Genomic DNA, 23,848 nt, shown 5'->3' on the forward strand with positions numbered 1-23,848 from the left:
GCACATGTAAAGGACATCACGCTGCTTGCTTATCGAGGGCCACTTCCTCCTGATTCGGCTCATACCGAGGCCCGAACACAGGACCTCTGCTTCTTTGCAAGCACACATGACCACCCTCCTGAAGTGTCTTACCAATCACGCCAGTGAATAGCTAGCTATTTGGCAGCGCAAGTGGGGACACTTCTGGCTGAGGAGTAAGTTTCACACATCCCCATGTGCGCCACACACACACAAAATGCCAGCCTGTCGGGTCTCTACACTGCCTAGCTCTATGCTGTAAATCTCAGACAGCAATTACAGACCTTCCTTGCCAACAACACACACCTCTTTCTGAAGAAGAACTTTGATTTTATCTGCCATTTTCACAGTGTGGGGTGTATTCTTTCTCCCATAACACATTCCTTTCTACTTGTATTTCATCTTAACCTTCAATAGCAGCCCACCTCTCTACTTCTGTTCTACCTTAACCTTTAATAGCAGCCCACAGATCCACATGAAACAAAGCCATTATGTGTCAGTGGAACTAAGGCATATGTTTGAGGATACACTCTCTCTCTCTCTTCCCTTTTCCTTTCTCTTTGTTCTGCTGCCGACATGTTATTATGTCATTTTGTTACAGGAACAAAGAGTGTATTATAGAGAGATACTGTGCATCATTATCATTGTCGCCTTGATGAGATGGGAGTTTGTGTCTGTGTGGGTGTGCTGCACTACAAACATTCTACATGGGAGAGACTGTGCGGGAAGGTATTACTTAAAAAAGGCAGGTAGTAACCACATATAACAAATGGATTTGCATTAGTATACGCATTAAAAGTCCCAATGTAAAGTTACAGCTCATTTTTCTATTTATTACATCAAACCCAGCAGAATTCCAAAGAACGCCAAAGTCATTTTCGGAAAATGTTTTTCTGGGCGTGATGTAATATGGAGGACCCAGTAAGCCAGTCCATTCACTATAATGTAACCTCCAACAGAAATAACTTCAAATGTTTAACTTCAAATTACACCAAATTGTTTGCACTGATGACTACTGGTTTCAATTTCATTTTAAGCCAATTTACAAGCAAATACTTTATGAATTTGCTACAAATCAACTTGCAAGGTTGCTAGCCAACTAACGTTAGCCCTGCCAGCCTGCTAACGTTAGCCCTGCCAGCCTGCTAACGTTAGCCCTGCCAGCCTGCTAACGGCTCTGCCAGCGCCGTGCCCGCAGCCTGCTAACGTTAGCCCTGCCAGCCTGCTAACGTTAGCCCTGCCAGCCTGCTAACGTTAGCCCTGCCAGCCTGCTAACGTTATGTTATCATCGAATGAGTCAGCCAGTTACTATCAACACCTAGCTTACATTAAAGTCAATGACATTTTTGGAAATACATAACATCATCTAACCAGTTATCAAATAATGTTAGCTAGCTATATGCAGTTATCTTAGCCAGCCAGCTAACGTTAGCTATTTAGCCAATTAGCTATTAGCCTACCCAACCACCACGGTTATGGTCGGTAAGATAGAGCCTAACCAGCTAGAACACAACCAAAACATAACCTCAGATTAAAAGCAAAGAGAGAGAAGACTTCCAGATTGATGGCTGGGGCCCATCCGATGGTAAAACTTTTAAAAGCGTGCAGGCTGAGTTAGCTACCAAAGCAAGGGGGAGGCGGGCGCGTCGCTGGGCCGAGGGAGAGTCAGAGCAATCCAAAATACATAGATTCCAGATGTCTGTTAGCTAGTACAGTAGCACTAAGCCAAGGTGGAAATAGTTACAAAACTCCCGTAGGCTACAGCCCAGGGAACATGCCGAAAAGTTGACAAAACAAAATGGAGAACAGATGAGGTACTACACAATTAGAGCAAGCAGGTATGAGTTTCCCTTTCGTTATGAGCTCACCGGCAAGAAGCCTGCCATGCTAACGAGTTCCCACTAGATAACACTGCCACATGTCAGTGAAGAGCACGACTGCATGTGCCCCATGTCAGTGAAGAGCATTGCTGCACGGGACATGTGCCCCATGTCAGTGAAGAGCATTGCTGCACGGGACATGTGCCCCATGTCAGTGAAGAGCATTGCTGCACGGGACATGTGCCCCATGTCAGTGAAGAGCATTGCTGCACGGGACATGTGCCCCATGTCAGTGAAGAGCATTGCTGCACGGGACATGTGCCCCATGTCAGTGAAGAGCATTGCTGCACGGGACATGTGCCCCATGTCAGTGAAGAGCATTGCTGCACGGGACATGTGCCCCATGTCAGTGAAGAGCATTGCTGCATGGGACACGTGCTCCATGTCAGTGAAGAGCATTGCTGCATGGGACACGTGCCACATGTCAGTGAAGAGCATTGCTGCATGGGACACGTGCTCCATGTCAGTGAAGAGCATTGCTGCATGGGACACGTGCTCCATGTCAGTGAAGAGCATTGCTGCATGGGACACGTGCCACATGTCAGTGAAGAGCATTGCTGCATGGGACACGTGCTCCATGTCAGTGAAGAGCATTGCTGCATGGGACACGTGCCACATGTCAGTGAAGAGCATTGCTGCATGGGACACGTGCTGCCATGCAGCCTGCTCTTCACTGACTTTGTTGCAGTGTTATCTAGTGGGTAGCATGGCTAGTGGCTAACGTTAGTGGCTAGTGGCTAACCGAGCTGGAATATAAACTCTGTAGCACCGAGTAGATCCTCCAAATGCCGTTGAGAAATAGTGCATTGTGGGTAGATGAGAAGATATCCAGAATTAAGTTAATAAATATGTAATAACCAAAAACAACTATTTTTGTACATATAGGTAACCAGATCGTGACTACAACTAACTTACTAATAAGTCTTTGACCACACATCACGTTGGTGAGTAAAAACTCATGCTTCCAACCCTATATGTCAATATGAATTCTTCATAGTATAAACTTCTTCCAACATCCAAAGCAATAAGACATGGTGCCCTTAGATGAAAGGAGTTATTCTGTATAATCACTCAGTACTAATCTTCCTATGATGACTTAACTACCAAGGTGCCCTGGGTTAAAAGCACAAGTCAACACTAAACAGCATAGGTGGCCTGTGAGAGGAAGAGAGAGTTGGAAGGACAGAGGCACTGCTTGTTGGCTGTTGACTTCATACCTTTATGAGCTGGATGTAGGCCTCGCACTCACATCTGGAGCTTGGAGTTCACAATTCTAATGTCTTAATGTCTGACTTCTAGCCTGGGTGTCAGTCTGCTTCTACCAACTCCTTTGGCCAGTTTGACTAAAAGGGTTCCACACCATAAAAACGACCCATAATAACTACCCATAATAACTACAAACTATCAATATAAACTACCCAGATTGACCTCGACATGACCCTAGACATTACGTACACATCCACGGTGACACGCGCTGCACCCAAGGCAGTCACGGTCGACCCTTGGGGACCACGCTGACGAGTTACCCCACTGAGTGACAGGGACAACTGTTGCTCTGACCGCAGGAGCCACAGCAGAGACCACAGACCACACGGCCCCGGCTTAACTTAATGCATTCCCCTAGATTAGAGAGGCGCTGGGGGGGAAGAGAGACGGACTATGTAGAAATGGCTTGGAGAGGGGGAGATAAGAGATATTCAGGGACCCCATGATGAGTCTCATGTTATTGTCTGCTAATATCCTGGTCTGGATTTGAATGACTGTAATGTGGAATGCGTGGGTGACGGGTAGCCTCCCCACAGGTGATTTAGTTGCATGTGTCTGTTTACAATGTGGCTCATGATGTGTAAATTATATCCTCTTCAGGGCAATACAAGTTTAATTCTGTCATTCATTCGTCGGTTCAATCAATCCAATGAATCAATCAGTTAGTCTCAACGCTCCATCCCTCTTAACAGTGTTGAAAGATTACTCTGGGGTGGTGATGAGGCCTGGCGTTACTAACTCACTGAGGACAGATAGATCAACCCAAAATCCACCCCTCCCCCCATTAGAGGCCTATTGCTAGGTATGTTTCATGTTGGTAGGTCCCAGATGTAACAAGATGTCTGTGGTGGTAGATTCCATCCAGATTAGTGAGACGGGGGATGGCGACAATTTAGGCCATGTAAAGCTCATTTCAACGCATTTGGGCTATGGCTTCTATGAATTAATAAATTCAGCCTTGTAATGAGAAATATAAACAGTCCAAAGTAGGGGTGGGGGTGCATGTCCCCTCCATTACTAGTGGAAATTACACCCATGGTTTTTCCTATTATGACCAATCTCCTATAGTAGCCATAGACTCTATATAGCCCAAGCCTCATAGAGAATAAACAGACCCACTGCAGGCTGCAGAGCCTGAGATGGGACAGCTACCATAGACATGCTGTACATAATACATCATTGACAACTACTTCTGTTGACGAGGGTCCCGTGTCGCTGGGCTGCTAATTCTACAGTTAATGAGGGGAAGTTGGAAAAACATGAGCTGTGCTAAATCTGCTAATAACGTCTGGGGAGAAACACATAACGTTCAGGGCAGTTTGGAGAAATGAAAACAAACGTGACAGGTTTAGGTCAGCCAGCGCTAACGAGCCTGTGGAAAGTCAACCTGGGCTATACCGGTCCAGCCTGGCTTTAACTGTGTGTGTCTGAATGTGTGTGTTTAAGACCATTACTGAACTTTCACCTCTCCTTTACCCATATAGTGGTATGTCGGGACACCAGAGGTACTTCCTGTTTTCACTCTGCAACTTAGCTGTAGGTGTAGGAGCTTGGTGTTTATCATGCATTTATTTTGTCTGTGTGGTGGACACAGGTTTGTGTGTGTATGTGCATGCATGTGTGTGTACAGTATGTGAATTTACTTGCATGAGCATGCGCGTGTCCTTGCGTCAGTTTGTGTGGCAGCGGTCCCAAATCACTCCCTATCCCTCCCTTTGGACCCCCCCATGTTAGCATGCATGGAGAGGTATTTAAGCAGTATAGTGGTAAAGCTTCCCAATATTGATTCAACCTTACAGATATGCAAACTTTGAAGGGGGAGAGGGTAGGGATTCAAATGGGACCGGCTGATTGTGTGTGTGTGTCCATTCAGAACTCACCCCTGGGAGTCCAGTGTGTGTGTAGCGTCCAGCAGCAGTTTGGACAGCATGGTGAAGATGTGTAGTCTCATCTCAGGGTCTCTCTCTGGGTCCAGACAGTTCTGCAGAAGGGGCATTAGCAAGGGCAGAAACTCTCCAATGACTGGGCCTGAACACACACACGCAACACACGCAGAAGAATAGAAGTCATATTATTAGTAGTACTGACCACTGCTCAGTCAGACAGGGAAAGTTCCAAGGACTGACCAGACTGTGACACACAGCAACAAGGAAATGAGACATGAGTTAAAGGAGCTTTTGTGTGTGTGTGTGTGTGTGTGTGTGTGTGTGTGTGTGTGTGTTGCGGTAAGTCGTGTTACCAGACTGGGTCAGTCACTGGATGGGAAATTCACAGTGAAAGTATTCCCAGCTTACACACACACACTAACCAAGTGTCTGTCTGACTATGTGTGTGTGTATGACACGCTGTAGAGACAAGACAGAGGTTATCCTGTGATGATGAGGGCAGCGGCTGGCCAGTAGAACAGACTTCCCCCGAGAAGCAGATAAAGAGAGGGAGAGAAAGAGAGAACAAGGCAATGGAGGGTAAGGAGAGAGAGAGAGAGAGAGAGAGAGAGAGAGAGAGAGAAAGAGAGAGAGAGAGAGAGAGAGAGAGAGAGAGAGAGAGATAGAGAGAGAGAGAGAGAGAGAGAGAGAGGACACAAAATGCAAAGATGTCAAGCAGCAGGAATGTGCGAATCAAAACGGTGCCACAAACAGGGTGAAGGTGCCAGAGCAGAGCAGGCATCTCAAGGCCTCTTCACACTAACTCACTGCTGAAATGAGAGGGTCAGCTAGGCTGGATTCCACTAAAATGATCTCTAGTACACAGCCAGTTGACCACAGTGTCCTGCCCTGCTCATCTCACCTGGCAGAGATTTATTTTTACAGGGCCAGAGGGTGCCAGACCAGAGACAGTGAAGGAACACACTCACACACGTGCACGCAGAGACACGCACAAAAACGCAGGGACATTCACGGACAAACACACACACGAACGCAGGGACCCACACACACGTATGGAAAAGAGGAGCAATGCCAGTGTGAAGAGGAAATGGGAGGACAAAGTTTATGTCTGACAAACAGCAGTCAGAAGGTGAGACCAGACTATGACTAAGAGAATGGGATATTCTCAGATCTCAAACATTGACAAATAGATGAGAGATTATAGCATGTCTTTCCATTGGCTCCCAGGCCCGTATTCCCAGAATGCTTTGGCATAGTGGCCAGAAAGGTGAAAGGTTAACCCCGGAATGGCGAGGGGCTTTGCAGGGAGTATTTTAATAAGAACCACACAGAGACTGAGGTTCAAAGTGGCCTTGATGCAAGGAGGAGGGGGGGTCTGACTGTAAGTTTAGAATGGACTGGTCAGTTATGACTGGAGGCTTAGGGGACTAGAGGACATACTTCAGCTGTTTATTCCTGTTCCCATACAATCAGAGCAAAAACCTAAAATACCTTTTCAGTATATCCTGTTACTATCATCTGAAAGATATCTGTGTAAATCAATTGGTCCTGATTAAGCATGAACAACAGTACAACTATAAAACTCTAAAGAACAAAAATAACTTCTCTATTATTAGAATTAGAATTATACAGACAAACCTAAAAGGGTTCCGTTTTGGGTTCCATGCCGAAACAATTCCATAGAGGGTTCTACATGGGGACAGCCGAAGAACCCTTTTTTCTAAGAGTGTATAGGTCTGGAGTGCAAGTGTGTGGTGAGAGAGAGACAAAGAGAGAGATACAGACAGACAGACAGACAGACAGACAGACAGACAGACAGACAGACAGACAGACAGACAGACAGACAGACAGACAGACAGACAGACAGACAGACAGACAGACAGACAGACAGACAGGGAGTGGGGGGGATTTACCCTAGTCACTAAGATAACTGGGCTCTAATGACAAGCTTTCTGTGTGTAGCTGGATAATGGCAGGTTATGTTGCTGACTTGCCAGAAGCCTCAAACTGAATTATTCTGCTGCTATCATTCACTACATACTACAGTCAGACTGCCATCATTGAAGTCGTTTGTAGTGACGTCAAAGTGCGGGGTGTTGTACAAAACAAAGTCATCAGCGATTGGATCATCTCTAACCATCAGAGTATCAAAGCCAATGACACATTTTTAAAAGTGCCGCTTTACCCATTTTTGTTCTGGCTCTGGCCCAAACCATCGGTTTCTGGGACCAATCAGACGGTCTAGAATGGATTTCCATTCTACAAATCGTAGAGGAGGTACTCAGATACAGACTCATTGCGAAGAGGAACCTAACATCCACGGGTGTGGTGTAGCGTTTTGCCGGTGCAAGGAGTTTGGGAAGCCAGGCAAGTTGCTTTCTGTCTGTGTGAGTCTTTCTAAAGGGGACTTGAGTCAAAGGTCTGATTTGTCTCAGTCATACAGTTCTTAATGGTAGATGACAGCGTAGAAATAAAGTGAATAGAATGGACATACCAACATTTGTTTCCATTCCTGTTAGTGAGCATTTCTCCTTTGCCAAGATAATCCAGCCTCCTGACAGGTGTAGGAACTTCTCACAGCCATTGAAGAGGAGTGGGACAACATTCCACAGGACACAATCAACAGCCTGATCATCTCTATGTGAAGGAGATGTGTCGCGCTGCATGAGGGAAATGGTGCTCACACCACATACTGACTGGTTTCTGATGCACGCTCCTTCTTTTGTTGTTGTTGGTATATGTGACTAACAGATGCATATCTATATTCCCAGTCATGTGAAATCCATAGATTAGGGTCTAATGAATTTATTTCAATTTACTGATTTACTGATATGAACTGTAACTCAGTAAAATCTTTGAAATGATCGCATGTTGTGTTTATATTTTTGTTCAGTGTAAATCTATGATGGTGGCTGGTATGGAATGAAGGGTTGCCTTCAATGACAATATCCACTCTATAACTGGTATTTATAGGAGTGGTGGGGAAACAAAATGGAGGTAATAGCTTGACTATAGTCTCACCTGACTGGCCAGCGATGACATGTAGCAAATATTGTATACTATTGACAAGATAGTCAAGTGACCCACACCAACAATAGAAATACATGTCCTCAAATATGGAAGTCAGGCTGGAGGCGGCGAGATCAGGTGGGACCATTCTAGCCAACGAGAGGGCAGATACGCATGTGAACAACAGGCCATAGAGATAGAGGACTTATCATTGTATCTGTGCCATTATAGAGTCTGTGACCGCAAGGGGAGCACCATTGAAGCCATTTCCATTTTAAAGTAGTCAATTTTCTTAATTGGCTGATTGCTCCAAAATCATAGGAATCCCCACCCAATTGTCTACTTTAAAATGGTGGAAGCCCTCAATGGCAATATCCACACTAAAACGGGTTATATCCATGATGAGTCCTCTCTTATGACAACAGGCACAAATCTAATATAAAGTTGTATTTTTCAAAGTTGCATAAATGCAACGTGTGTCCACTTATATCAGTAAATTCGTAACAACCTAACTGTTGCGAAATTTTCATTTGATCAAATAAGCCTCACTTTTTTGTTGACCAAATTCGACACTCTCCCATTGACCAAAATTCCTCCCTTCTTGGGCTTATTTTCGTGGACAGATTTTGGGCGGAGTAAAACCTCTTGCTTCGCCTCTTCCTCTCTGCCTGTGGTCTCACATAATTCTGACAATAATGTGGTTTTAGTCTCACCTGATTGGCCAGATATGACTGTTTGGACATTAATGGGTTGGTTACAGATTGGTCTTCTGATTGGAGAGAATTGACCTGTATTCTCACCCGATTGGCCAGCAATGTGGCTATACGCTCACCTGATTGGCCAGTGATGTGGCTATAGTCTCACATGATTGGCCAGAGATGACCTATAGCAGAGCTCTCCAACCTTGTTCCTGTAGGTTCTCTCCAACCCTAATCTAGCACACCTGATTTGAATGAATATCTATCTGATCAGTTGATCAGGTTAGTTACAACTGGAGTTGGATTTAAAACCTACAGGAGGGTAGGATCTCCAGGAACACGGTTGGAGAAGCCTGACCTATAGTCTCACCTGATTGGGTGGCGATGACCTGGAGCTGCAGTCTCTGGGGGGAGTAGCTGGTCCAGGTCTTCTGAGAGGCTGAGAGCCACTGGAGCAGCTGACCCATGTGCTGCCTGTAGAGGTCAGCTACTGTAGCCAGACCCTGGACCTTACACAGAGACACTACGCTCTGCTCTGCCTGAGAGAGAGAGAGAGACATGGAGAGGAGAGAGATGTAGATGGGAGAGAGAGATGGAGGATGGAGAGAGAGATGGAGAGAGATGAAGAGGGAGAGATGGAGATGGAGAGAGAGATGGAGAGAGATGGAGATGGAGAGAGATGGAGAGGGAGAGAGAGATGAAGAGGGAGAGAGATGGGGAGAGAGAGAGAGAGAGAGAGAGAGAGAGAGAGAGAGAGGGAGAGAGAGAGAGAGAGAGAGAGGAGAGAGAGAGAGAGAGAGAGAGAGAGAGAGAGAGAGAGAGAGAGAGAGAGAGAGAGAGAGAGAGAGAGAGAGAGAGAGGGGAGAGAGAGAGAGAGAGGGAGAGAGAGAGAGAGAGAGAGGAGAGAGAGAGAGAGAGAGAGAGAGAGAGAGAGAGAGAGAAGAGAGAGAGAGAGAGAGAGAGAGAGAGAGAGAGAGAGAGAGAGAGAGAGAGAGAGAGAGAGAGAGAAAGTGATCAACACATTCCATAAAAATGTTTATGGCTGTATTGCAAGTTTATATTACATCCGGAAACAGAAGCATGAACAGTAACTTTACCATGGAAAGAATAACTTTCCAAAAACTCTGGAAACAATGTGCTTCACATGCTCTTAGTCTTATACATCAAACCACTCCGATGCAAACACTAACACATGTACCCATACAGAAAACAAACAGGAAGCATACATTCTATAGTCACAATAAACATCAACGGAGAGGAAATGAGCCGAGTGAGAGAAAGGAGCGTGAGCATAGTGTTGTCTCTTCAGGACAGAGGAAGTGACCTCGCGTTATGGTCCCCGTTATGGCCCCCTTGAAGGGAGGGTGGGTGGACACTGTCTGATTGACTGTCCTCTTGAGTCAATAGTGTTAACCCCCTGCGAAGGGAGCCAACAACCCCCCCCCCCCACACCCCTGACTGGAAGCTCATTTTCTGGGAAAACTAGCGTTGCCGTTCCCCCTGGGAGGCAGAACAGCGTCCAGGAATGCCCAAGGCCATGCTCTCCCTCCCTCCTTCCCCCCTTCTCTACATGTCCCTGTCCCTATTCTTCCTCCCAGTTCCAAACAGGACACCATTTCTGCAGACAGACACAGACAGTCAGACATAGAAGGCCACTGAGTGGTCAGTCATTCATCCGTTGGCCAGAGTGCAACTCCACTTCCCGCTCCTCTCCTCGTAGACCTGCTATTAGCATACAGTCCAAACAGACAGACTAAACTAAGACGTAACACAGGCCTTTTAAAGTCTGTTCTGTTTCCTCCTCCTCTTCTCTGTGTTGTTAAGTTTTATTCTGGGTCAAGTTAACCGGACGATGAGTGTCCTTCGCGGCAGGATGGCGCTCGCATGGCATGTAATGGAAGTAGGCGTGAAGAAAGATGGCGCTGGGGCTGATTCTCTCTCTCTCAAAACCGCCTCCTTTCACCCCCGGCAACGGTTTAAACTAGTTCCACTCCAAAGGTGCAATTTCTGACTAAATGGGTAATTACAGTAGACTGTTGAGTTCCACTGTGCCCACTTAGAACCAGGGCTAACACTTACATTCTTCAGATAGCTTCTCTGGCCGCTATACAAAACATACTCACAGCTGTAATAAACAAGGAGGAGGGGGATGGAAAGAAAGAGGGCAGGGAAAAAATGGTGAAAACATTCTAGATCACCACATGTCAGAGCAGAGAAGAGTAGCTACACAGGTGAGGTGGGTTAGAAACGTTGAACCCACAGGGGAGGGGGGGCATGCCTGGAAGACAGAGAGGATAATGGGATTGCTCGTTAGAGAAACTGGGTGAGGCTGTGTGTGTGTGGGTGTGTGTGTCCATATCCTGTATGTCTGTGTATGTGAGCACATCTTACCTTGTCAGTGAGCTGTGGCTCAGTGGAGAGGCTCTGCACAGTAACCAGGACCTGTAACAGCTGTAGACTGACAGAGCCACAGTCCTTCTCACACAGAGACAACAGAACATCCACACAGGACAGCAACTGGTCCAGGTACACCGCCTGGGAGAGGGAAGGACAGACTATTCTAATTCAGCCCTTTATTGGGTAAAAATCATACATTACACAAACACATTTCAATATCAGCATTCACATTTACACCTGAAAAAGGAGAGAGACCGGGAGAGAGAGGGAGACGGAGATAGGGGAATGTGTAGATTGAGGTGGAGTGAGAGATAGGTACAGAGAGAAATAGGTACAGAGAGAAATAGGTACAGAGAGAGGAGTGAGAGAGAGATAGGTACAGAGGGAGGGGTGAGAGAGAGATAGGTACAGAGGGAGGGGTGAGAGAGAGATAGGTACAGAGAGAGGGAGTAAGAGAGAGATAGGTACAGAGGGAGGGGTGAGAGAGAGATAGGTACAGAGGGAGGGGTGAGAGAGAGATAGGTACAGAGGGAGGGAGGAAGAGAGAGATAGGTACAGAGAGAGGGAGTAAGAGAGAGATAGGTACAGAGAGAGGGAGTAAGAGAGAGATAGGTACAGAGAGAGGGAGTAAGAGAGATATGTACAGAGAGAGGGAGTAAGAGAGATATGTACAGAGAGAGGGAGTAAGAGAGAGATAGGTACAGAGGGTGGGGTGAGAGAGAGATAGGTACAGAGGGAGGGGTGAGAGAGAGATAGGTACAGAGAGAGGGAGGAAGAGAGAGAGGTACAGAGAGAGGGAGGAAGAGAGATATGTACAGAGAGAGGGAGTAAGAGAGATAGGTACAGAGGGAGGGGTGAGAGAGAGATAGGTACAGAGGGAGGGGTGAGAGAGAGATAGGTACAGAGAGAGGGAGGAAGAGAGAGAGGTACAGAGAGAGGGAGTAAGAGAGAGATAGGTACAGAGAGAGGGAGTAAGAGAGAGATAGGTACAGAGAGAGGGAGTAAGAGAGAGATAGGTACAGAGGGAGGGGTGAGAGAGAGATAGGTACAGAGGGAGGGGTGAGAGAGAGATAGGTACAGAGAGAGGGAGTAAGAGAGAGATAGGTACAGAGGGAGGGGTGAGAGAGAGATAGGTACAGAGGGAGGGGTGAGAGAGAGATAGGTACAGAGGGAGGGGTGAGAGAGAGATAGGTACAGAGGGAGGGGTGAGAGAGAGATAGGTACAGAGAGAGGGAGGAAGAGAGAGATAGGTACAGAGAGAGGGAGGAAGAGAGAGATAGGTACAGAGAGAGGGAGGAAGAGAGAGACTGCAGTGCTACAGTCTAACGGTGCATGAGAAGCCCCTGACCTCTGTTCCTCATACTGTCATACTGTTAAATGAGGGAAAAGTCAATGGCGTGACTGCTCCCTTCACCACCAGCCTAGAAGCTAGATTTATTTTCTCTGAACTCTATCCGCCCTCTCCCCTATCCCTCCTTCTGTCTCCCTCGCTCACACTCCTCTCCATCTGCTCCCTCTCACCTCTCTCACGACACGCCATCCTCCCTTCCACCCTCAGTTCTGACACTCTCTCGCTCTCTCTGTCTCTCTCTGTCTGTCTGTCTCTCTGTCTCTCTCTCTCTGTCTCTCTCTGTCTGTCTCTCTCTCGGTCTGTCTGTCTGTCTGTCTGTCTGTCTGTCTGTCTGTCTGTCTGTCTGTCTGTCTGTCTCTCTCTCTGTCCCTCTCTCTCTGTCTGTCTCTCTCTGTCTGTCTGTCTCTCTCTGTCTGTCTGTCTCTCTCTGTCTGTCTGTCTCTCTCTGTCTGTCTGTCTCTCTCTGTCTGTCTGTCTCTCTCTGTCTGTCTGTCTCTCTCTGTCTGTCTGTCTCTCTCTGTCTGTCTGTCTCTGTCTGTCTGTCTCTCTCTGTCTCTCTCTCTCTGTCTGTCTCTCTCTCTCTCTGTCTGTCTCTCTCTCTCTCTGTCTGTCTCTCTCTCTCTCTCTCTCTCTCTCTCTCCCCCTCTCTCTCTCTCTCTCTCTCTCTCTGTCTCTCTCTCTCTGTAGGGTGAGCTCATGTTTAGACAAAAGGCCCTCCACTCGGACCAATTTCCATGCCATCACCGGGAGCACAGCCTTGTTTCCTGTTTTGCTGTGGCCTGTCATTAGAGAGGAGGGAGGGAGGGAGGGGGGAGGCAGCCTCCAGGTGTTTGCTTAGGGAGAGAGGGGGTGTATTAGGGAACGGAGAGAGATGGCCAAGAGTCTGTACGGACGCACACACACACACACACACCTCATCCCTCCCATTCTCCATAATGACAAAACGTCTGTCCAGTGCTCAAAGCAGGCACTAGGAGGAGCACAACACTGTCTTCCCCAAGAGGCCAGAGAGCGGCCAGAGAGCGGCCAGAGAGCGGCCAGAGAGCGGGCTAGAGAGCAGCCAGAGAGCAGCCAGAGAGCAGCCAGAGAGCAGCCAGAGAGCAGCCAGAGAGCAGCATGCCACTTCAGTGGGAAGGAAAATAGATCAAAGCATATATAAATAAGATGGAAAAGCAGTGAGTCTATGACAGGGCTGGAGAGGAGAGACGAGAGGGTCAGGATTTCCAGGGCTGGGAGAAAAATGGGTTTATTTTACATCAGTGAGCTGGGGGTTAGACACACACATACTATGGACACACACATTATACACGCGCACACACACATTATGCACGCACACACACACACACTTTTGACTCAGGGGGTTGGAAAAGTCTTATGTGTGTCTGGATCCGACAGTGAGTCAGGTTTGATATTCTAAAAGAAAGTGAGCATTGAGGATAACCTCTGCTTCCTTTGTCCCCCTGTCTGGCCTGGGCTTCCCTGGTCCTCCCCCTCACCTCTCTGGGCTTCCCTGGGCCTCCCCCTCACCTCTCTCGGCTTCCCTGGGGCCTCCCCCTCACCTCTCTGGGCTTCCCTGGGCCTCCCCCTCACCTCTCTTGGCTTCCCTGGGCCTCCCCCTCACCTCTCTTGGCTTCCCTGGGGGTTCTCCCTCACCTCTCTGGGCTTCCCTGGGGGTTCTCCCTCACCTCTCTGGGCTTCCCTGGGGGTTCTCCCTCACCTCTCTTGGCTTCCCTGGGGGTTCTCCCTCACCTCTCTTGGCTTCCCTGGGGGTTCTCCCTCATCTCTCTTGGCTTCCCTGGGGGTTCTCCCTCACCTCTCTTGGCTTCCCTGGGGGTTCTCCCTCACCTCTCTTGGCTTCCCTGGGGGTTCTCCCTCACCTCTCTTGGCTTCCCTGGGGGTTCTCCCTCACCTCTCTTGGCTTCCCTGGGGGTTCTCCCTCACCTCTCTGGTCTTCCCTGGGGGTTCTCCCTCACCTCTCTTGGCTTCCCTGGGGGTTCTCCCTCACCTCTCTTGGCTTCCCTGGGGGTTCTCCCTCACCTCTCTGGGCTTCCCTGGGGGTTCTCCCTCACCTCTCTGGGCTTCCCTGGGGGTTCTCCCTCACCTCTCTTGGCTTCCCTGGGGGTTCTCCCTCACCTCTCTTGGCTTCCCTGGGGGTTCTCCCTCACCTCTCTTGGCTTCCCTGGGGGTTCTCCCTCATCTCTCTTGGCTTCCCTGGGGGTTCTCCCTCACCTCTCTTGGCTTCCCTGGGGGTTCTCCCTCACCTCTCTTGGCTTCCCTGGGGGTTCTCCCTCACCTCTCTGGTCTTCCCTGGGGGTTCTCCCTCACCTCTCTTGGCTTCCCTGGGGGTTCTCCCTCACCTCTCTGGTCTTCCCTGGGGGTTCTCCCTCACCACCCTCCACAGCAACCCGCCAAAGCCCCCACCATTTCTCCTTCACCCAAATCCAGATAGCTGATGTTCTGAAAGAGCTGCAAAATCTGGACCCATACAAATCAGCCGGGTTAGACAATCTGGACCCTCTCTTTCTAAAATGATCTGCCGAAATTGTTGCAACCCTTATTTCTAGCCTGTTCAACCTCTCTTTCGTATCGTCTGAGATTCCCAAAGATTGGAAAGCTGCCGCAGTCATCCCCCTCTTCAAAGGGGGAGACACTCTAGACCCAAACTGCTACAGACCTATATCTATCCTACCCTGTCTTTCTAAGGTCTTCGAAAGCCAAGTTAACAAACAGATTACCGACCATTTGGAATCCCACCGTGCCTTCTCCGCTATGCAATCTGGTTTCAGAGCTGGTCATGGGTGCACCTCAGCCACGCTCAAGGTCCTAAACGACATCATAACCGCCATCGATAAGAGACATTACTGTGCAGCCGTCTTCATCGACCTGGCCAAGGCTTTCGACTCTGTCAATCACCACATTCTTATTGGCAGACTTGACAGCCTTGGTTTCTCAAATGATTGCCTTGCCTGGTTCACCAACTACTTCTCTGATAGAGTTCAGTGTGTCAAATTGGAGGGCGTGTTGTCCGGACCTCTGGCAGTCTCTATGGGGGTGCCACAGGGTTCAATTCTCGGGCCGACTCTCTTCTCTGTATACATCAGTGATGTTGCTCTTGCTGCTGGTGAGTCTCTGATCCACCTCTACGCAGACGACACCATTCTGTATACATCTGGCCCTTCTTTGGACACTGTGTTAACCTCTTGGCGTTCCCCTAGGATAGGGGGCGCTAAAGCGATTTTTGAAAAAAAATTGTGCCCATTTTAAACGGCCTCCTACTCAAACTCAGAAGCTAGGATATGCATATAATTAATACTTGTGGATAGAAAACACCCTAAAGTTTCTAAAACTGTTTGAATGGTGTCTGTGAGTATAACATAACTCATATGGCAGTCAAAACCCCGAGACAGATGGAAACAGGAAGTGGAATTCTGAATTGCGAACTCAACTTCATCACGTTGCCTATAAATCACACCGTGAGCAATGGTTCATTGAGCACTTCCTATTGCTTCCACTAGATGTCCCCAGTCTTCACAAATTGGTTTGAGCCTTCTACTGTAAAAACTGAATGAATGAGACGCTGTGGAACGTGGTCACACGGAGAGGGCCATCACCATTATGACGCCGGCGCCCCTGGTTACCCTCCCCTTTCGAAACATTTTGAAACACAATGCAATCGTCCCCCTCGAATCTTATTGGCTCTCTTGTTGAAAAACGCCCTGAAGATTTATGTTATACAACGTTTGACATGTTTGAACAAACCTAAATGGGAAAAAAATGCATTTTCTCGAAATGGCTGTCCCGTGGCCGACGGAAGTTTTGGAGCAGCCTTCAGACGCGCTAACAAGAACAAGCTCTTGGAACATAAAGGAGTCATTTTTTCGAACGAAAATACATTTGTTGTGGACCTGGGATTCCTGGAAGTGCTTTCTGATGAAGACAACCAAAGGTAAGGGATTATTGACAATAGTATACAAGACTAGATGTGATATGCGACTGTTCCAAGATGGCTAGCCTATTGCTATTGCTAGCCTATTGTTCTGAGTATCGCATCCCCTTTTATCGCAAAGTGTGATTACCCAGTAAAGTTATTTTTAAATCTGGCATAACAGGTACTTTCAAGAGATATTCATCTATACATCTTAGAATGACAATATTACATTTTAAAAATGTTTTCGATTAGTATTTTAGTAAATTGTAGCTCTGTTTCATCGGATGCATTTGAGGGAAAATAGTTAGTCAACGTTACGCACCGATGTAAAATGCTGTTTTTATATATAAATATGAACTTTATCGAACAAAAGAATGCATGTATTGTGTAACATGATGTCCTAGGTTTGTCATCTGATGAAGATTGTCAAAGGTTAGTGCTGCATTTAGCTGTTTTTTGGTTATTTGTGATGCATGTGGTTGGTCGGAAAATGGCTATGTGGCTACTTTTACGATATACTCCTCTAACATAATCTAATGTTTTGCTTTTGCTGTAAAGCCTTTTTTAAATCTGACAACGTGGTTCGATTCAGGAGAGGTGTATCTATAAAACGATATAATTTGATTATTATTTTTGTTTTTTTAATTAAATGTTGTTATGCGAATGGCATACGGGACGGAGGCCGCACGGGGGTTAACTAACCTCCAGACGAGCTTCAATGCCATACAACTCTCCTTCCGTGGCCTCCAACTGCTCTTAAACGCAGGTAAAACTAAATGCATGCTATTCAATCGATCACTGCCCGCACCTGCTCGCCCGTCCAGCATCACGACTCTGACTTAGAATATGTGGACAACTACAAATACCTAGGTGTCTGGTTAGACTGTAAATTCTCCTTCCAGACTCACATTAAGCATCTCCAATCCAAAATTAAATCTAGAATCGGCTTCCTATATCGCAACAAAGCCTCCTTCACTCATGCTGCCAAACATACCCTCGTAAAACTGACCATCCTACCAATCCTCGACTTCGGTGATGTCATCTATAAAATAGCCTCCAACACTCTACTCAGCAAACTGGATGCAGTCTATCACAGTGCCATCCGTTTTGTCACCAAAGCCCCATACCATTGCGACCTGTACGCTCTCGTTGGTTGGCCCTCGCTTCATACTCGTCGCCAAACCCACTGGCTACAGGTTATCTACAAGTCTTTGCTAGGTAAAGCCCTGCCTTATCTCAGCTCACTGGTCACCATAGCAGCACCCACTCGTAGCATGCGCTCCAGCAGGTATATTTCACAGGTCACCCCAAAAGCCAATTCCTCCTTTGGCCGCCTTTCCTTCCAGTTCTCTGCTGCCAATGACTGGAACGAACTGCAAAAATCACTGAAGCTGGAGACTCATATCTCCCTCACTAACTTTAAGCACCAGCTGTCAGAGAAGCTCACAGATCACTGCACCTGTACATAGGCCATCTGTAAACAGCCCATCTGTCTACCTACCTCATCCCCATACTGTATTTATTTATCTTGCTCCTTTGCACCCCAGTATCCCTACTTGCACATTCATCTTCTGCACATGTACCATTCCAGTGTTTAATTGCTATATTGTAATTACTTCGCCACCATGGCCTATTTATTGCCTTAACTTACCTCATTTGCACTTACTGTATATAGACTTTTTGTTTTCTTTTGTTCTACTGTATTATTGACTATATGTTGTTTTTTTCCCCCCCATGTGTAACTCTGTGTTGTTGTATGTGTCGAATTGCTACGCTTTATCTTGGCCAGATCGCAGTTGCAAATGAGAACTTGTTCTCAACTAGCCTACCTGGTTAAATAAAGGTGAAATATATATATTTTTTAAATCTGGGATTCCCTCACCTCTCTGGGCTTGTGACTCAGTTCTCCCCTCCTGTGTGCTTACTCACTTCACCCCCCTGTAGAGTGTGGACGTGCTCACAGTGGGTGGTGTGGATACCCATAGAATCTCTAGTTATTGTATTTCTGTGGGGATTCCCCTCTTTACAGCTCTGCAGCTCACTATCATGGGAATAAAGCAGCGAGACCGTGGGGGTTTCACGCTGTTCTGTTCTGGTCTGTTCTCTGCTGTGGTCTGGTCTGTTCTCTGCTGTGGTCTGTTCTGTTCTGGTCTGTTCTCTGCTGTGGTCTGTTCTGTTCTGGTCTATTCTCTGCTGTGGTCTGTTCTCTGCTGTGGTCTGTTCTGGTCTGTTCTCTGCTGTGGTCTGTTCTGTTCTGGTCTATTCTCTGCTGTGGTCTGTTCTCTGCTGTGGTCTGTTCTGGTCTGTTCTCTGCTGTGGTCTGTTCTGGTCTGTTCTCTGCTGTGGTCTGTTCTGTTCTGGTCTATTCTCTGCTGTGGTCTGTTCTGGTCTGTTCTGTTCTGGTCTGTTCTGTTCTGGTCTGTTCTCTGCTGTGTTCTGTTCTCTGTTGTGTTCTGGTCTGTTCTCTGCTGTGTTCTGTTCTCTGTTCTGGTCTGTTCTCTGCTGTGGTCTGTTCTGTTGTGTTCTGGTCTGTTCTCTGCTGTGTTCTGTTCTCTGTTCTGGTCTGTTCTCTGCTGTGGTCTGTTCTGTTGTGTTCTGGTCTGTTCTCTGCTGTGATCTGGTCTGTTCTCTGTTCTGGTCTGTTCTCTGCTGTGATCTGGTCTGTTCTCTGTTCTGGTCTGCTGTGATCTGGTCTGGTCTGTTCTCTGTTCTGGTCTGTTCTCTGCTGTGATCTGGTCTGTTCTCTGTTCTGGTCTGTTCTCTGCTGTGATCTGGTCTGTTCTCTGTTCTGGTCTGCTGTGATCTGGTCTGGTCTGTTCTCTGTTCTGGTCTGCCACAACACCCCTAGGGAGGCAGCCCAGGATGCTGTAGGGAGACCCCACCAGACGTTTAACATTGTAACACACAGGCAGACACTGACACCAAAACAGCCATCAGTAGGTGTGGGAGAGGAGAGGTAAAAGTGGCTTAGTGGATATAATCATGTGTTCGACACACCTGGAGCCTGACTGGTGCTCTACCTGGTGCTGTGCCACTGCACACGCCACGGGGCCTCGTAACACAGTGTGTGTGTCTGACACAAATGCACACTGACATACTGAGGTAGTTGAGGATTTATTACCACCCCCCCACAACTTCTGCCAGTGTCATGGCAACAGGGAAACAGATACATCCCTGGACCTCTGACCCGGTTGTGTCAGTCCACAGGTGAAGTGGCAGCCACGCGTACGGTAAGCCCAACCCACCACCGCACTCCTCCTTTCTTTCCTCTCTCTGTCAACAGCGAGATGAGCAGGCCACAGCTGGCAGCAGCCATGACATCAGACAGAGGAAACATGTCAGACTGGGTTTGGGTTTTCTGAGCGACAGTAAATTGGCCGACATGGCGTCACCACGTCACACAAAGGACAGCCGATCCCAAGTCTCTCAGCAGCATTTGCACAGAAGACAAGATAGAAAACAGAGCCTCCTCTCCCCTGCTCTCCTCCACTACTCTGGCTCAGCACTTTGACAGTGCCTTGCTGTGTAATGTTCTGTCTGTTAACTGCCTGGTTGTAAATACTCCTTCCCTTCACCTACGGGCCTTTCTCTCTCATCTGCCTGTTTGCTTTAGCTCTGCAGATGTGAGAATAGCGCCGTAGCCACGGCAACACCACAATGACCCTCAGCTGTAGAGTGAGAGCGTCTCTACTATGTACTAATAGCTTAATGTCTGTGGGTGTTTATGGTATGTCCTATAATTACAAGTGCAACTTGTACGACACGGAAGCTTAACTAACCAACACTCCTTTCAACTCCTCTCTGCCACAGTGAAGTCATTGTGAGTGACCAAGCACAATATCAGTGTCCACATCTTCAAGGGGCTCCACCACTCTCTCGCTCTCTGCTGACCAGCGTGGTTTTCGCTGTGACTTTGAAGATTATTTATATATATTTTTTTTTACTGCTTTTTGGTCCAAGTCAAACCTCTCGCACAAAACTCTCTAATGTTGGAAGGATCAAAAACACAAAAGTTGTTCTCATCTTTTGAAGTTTATTTTAAAAAGCATAGCATCTGAGTCTGCAATTTAACTATTATTTTTTAACTCTACTTTATCTTAGCACCACCGCTGCCCAATGTGCTCATATGACATTTCCCCATCCATGTCTAAAAACCAATGAGCCAAAATGATATCAATAACAGCCAGTTAGTCCAACAAACATGATCACTGTGTCTGCTGGCTAACCTTCACACAATCTGTGTGATGACTGGGTCTCTGAAGTTCATGTCAGAGTATTTTATCATTTAACCTTTATTTCTACAGGTTTTTCTCATAGAGATAAAATCTATTTTTCCGACAGCAGCAAGGGAAACAACGTTTCAGACTAAACAACTTACACTACATTGAACAAAACTATAGACACACATACAGTACAACAATTACATATTACGTAAAGAAACACAAAATGTCATAACTAAAAAACAGCTGTCCTAAAGACAATTATACTCTTCCATGATATTTATAAACGACCAAGTGTTTAAACTCCAACGTTTGTGATTGGTAATGAACCTGAGGGCTGCCTGATATACTGAATCAAGTGCTCTCAGGGTAGTGGTTGAGGTCTGCATACACTACTGGCCAAAAGTTTTATAACACCAACTCATTCAAGGGTTTTTCTTTATTTTTACTATTTTCTACATTGTAGAATAATAGTGAAGACATAAACTATGAAATAACACATGGAATCATGTAGTAACCAAAAAAAGTGTTAGACAAATCAAAATATATTTTATATTTGAGATTTTTCAAATGGCCACCCTTGATGACAGCTTTGCACACTCTTGGCATTCTCTCAACCAACTTCATGAGGTAGTCACCTGGAATGCATTTCAATTAACAGGTGTGCCTTCTTAAAAAAGTTAATTTGTGGAATTTCTTTCCTTCTTTATGCATTTGAGCCAATCAGTTGTGTTGTGACAAGGTAGGGGTGGTATACAGAAGATAGCCCTATTTGGTGAAAGACCAAGAGCTGAAATAAGCAAAGAGAAACGACAGTCCATCATTACTTTAAGACATGAAGGTCAGTCAATATGGAACATTTCAAGAACTTTGAAGTTTCTTCAAGTGCAGTCACAAAAACCATCAAGCGCTATGATGAAACTGGCTCTCATGAGGACCGCCACAGGAAAGGAAGAGCCAGAGTTACCTCTGCTGCAGAGGATAAATTCATTAGAGTTACCAGCCTCAGAAATTGCAGCCCAAATAAATGCTTCAGAGTTCAAGTAACAGACACATCTCAACTAGAGGTCGACCGATAATGTTTTTTCAACGCCAATACCGATTATTGGAGGACCAAAAAAAGCCGATACCAATTAATCAGACGATGTTTTTATTTATATTTGTAATAATGACAATTACAACAATACAGAATGAACCCTTTTATTTTAACTTAATATAATACATAAAAATCTATTTAGTCGCAAATAAATAATGAAACATGTTCAATTTGGCTTAAATAATGCAAAAACAGTGTTGGAGATAAAACTAAAAGTGCAATATGAGCCATGTGAAAAATCTAAAGTTTAAGTTCCTTCCTTGCTCAGAACATATGAAAGCTGGTGGTTCAATATTCCCAGTTAAGAAGTTTTAGGTTGTAGTTATTATAGGAATTATGACGCATTGACTATTTCTCTCTATACCATTTGTATTTCATATACCTTTGACTATTGGATGTTCTTATAGGCACTATAGTATTGCCAGCCTAATCTCAGGAGTTGATAGGCTTGAAGTCATAAACAGCGCTGTGGAACAAGCCTTGCTAAGAGCTGCTCGCTAACGCAGTAAAGTGCTGTTTGAAGGAATGCTTACGAGCGTGCTGCTGCCTACCACCGCTCAGCCAGACTGCTCTATCAAATATCAAATCATAGACTTAATTATAATAAACACACAGAAATACGAGCCTTTGGTCATTAATATGGTCAAATCCGGAAACTTTAATTTAGAAAACAAAACGTTTATTATTTCAGTGAAATACGGAACCATTCCGTATTTTATCTAACGGGTGGCAACCCTAAGTCTAAATATTGCTGTTACATTGCACAACCTTCAATGTTATCTCATAATTATGTACGGTCTTTGTTAGGAAGAAACCCAGTTCGCAACGAGCCAGGCAGCCCAAACTGTTACATATACCCTGACTCTGCTTGCACTGAACGCAAGACAAGTGACACCATTTCCCTAGTTAATATTGACTACTAACATGCATTTATTTGAAGAAAAAAAAATATATACTTCTGTGTATTAATTTTAAGAAAGGTATTGATGTCTCGCGTAAATGAAGGTCCATTTGACGCTGCACTCGCGTAACAGGTGGTCAGCCTGCCACGCAGTTTCCTAACGGACTGCAACGTAATTGGCCATAATCAGCGTCCAAAAAGGCAGATTACCGATTGCTATGAAAACTTGAAATCGGCCCTAATTCATGCCGATTAATCTGTCGACCTCTAATCTCAACATCAACTGCTCAGAGGAGACTGCGTGAATCAGGCCTTCATGGTCGAATTCCTGCAAAGAAACCACTACTAAAGGACACAAATAATAAGAAGAGACTTGCTTGGGCCAAGAAACACAAGCAATGGACAGTAGACCGTGGAAATCTGTCCTTTGATCTGATAAGTACAAATTTGAGAGACTTGTTTCCAACCGCCGTGTCTTTGTGAGACGCAGAGTAGGTGAACGGATGATGTCCGCATGTGTGGTTCCCACCGTGAAGCATGGAAAAAGAGGTGTGATGGTGTGGGGGTGCTTTGCTGGTGACACTGTCAGTGATTTATTTAGAATTCAGGGCACACTTAACCAGCATGACTACCACAGCATTCTGCAGCGATATCCCATCCCATCTAGTTTGCGCTTAGCGGGACTATCATTTGCTTTTCAACAGGACAATGACCCAACACCGATGATTAACAACTCATTGTGTAATTGTAATAACATACAAGAACTCAAGTCCTTTTGTTCACCTGCCTAGAATTCCTCACTCAAATGCTGACCGTATTATCTCCCAAGAGAACTCTCCTCGGTTATAGTCACAGCCGTGTATATCCCTCTGCAAGCGTATACAGTTGAAGTCGGAAGTTTACATACACTTAGGTTGGAGTCATTAAAACTATTTTTTCAACCACTCCACAAATTTCTTGTTAACAAACTATAGTTTTGGCAAGTCGGTTAGGACATCTACTTTGTGCATGACAATTAATTTTTCCAACAATTGATTATTTCACTTATAGTTCACTATTTCATAATTCCAGTGGGTCAGAAGTTCACATACACTAAGTTGACTGTGTCTTTAAACAGCTTGGAAAATTCCAGAAAATGATGTCATGGCCTTAGAAGCTTCTGATAGGCTAATTGACATAATTGACATAATTCACCCAA

The 23,848-nt window shown here is 46.1% G+C and overlaps 1 protein-coding gene across 1 annotated transcript in view; it reads right to left on the reverse strand.

The window, feature by feature from the left end:
- The window catches only part of LOC106593056 (dynein axonemal assembly factor 5), a 71,604-nt gene that overhangs the window by 18,856 nt on the left and 28,900 nt on the right, over window positions 1–23,848 (reverse strand). Inside the window, exons 7-9 of the mRNA XM_045719881.2 lie at window positions 11,149–11,292; window positions 9,128–9,296; window positions 5,045–5,192 (exon numbers count right to left, since the gene is read on the reverse strand). Of these exons, the coding sequence (XP_045575837.1) occupies window positions 5,045–5,192; window positions 9,128–9,296; window positions 11,149–11,292 (461 nt within the window). The remainder of the gene's footprint in view (window positions 1–5,044; window positions 5,193–9,127; window positions 9,297–11,148; window positions 11,293–23,848) is intronic.

The sequence above is a fragment of the Salmo salar genome, chromosome 06 (assembly GCF_965601325.2).
Source record: "Salmo salar chromosome 06, fSalSal1, whole genome shotgun sequence".
Classification (NCBI taxonomy): Eukaryota; Metazoa; Chordata; class Actinopteri; order Salmoniformes; family Salmonidae; genus Salmo; species Salmo salar.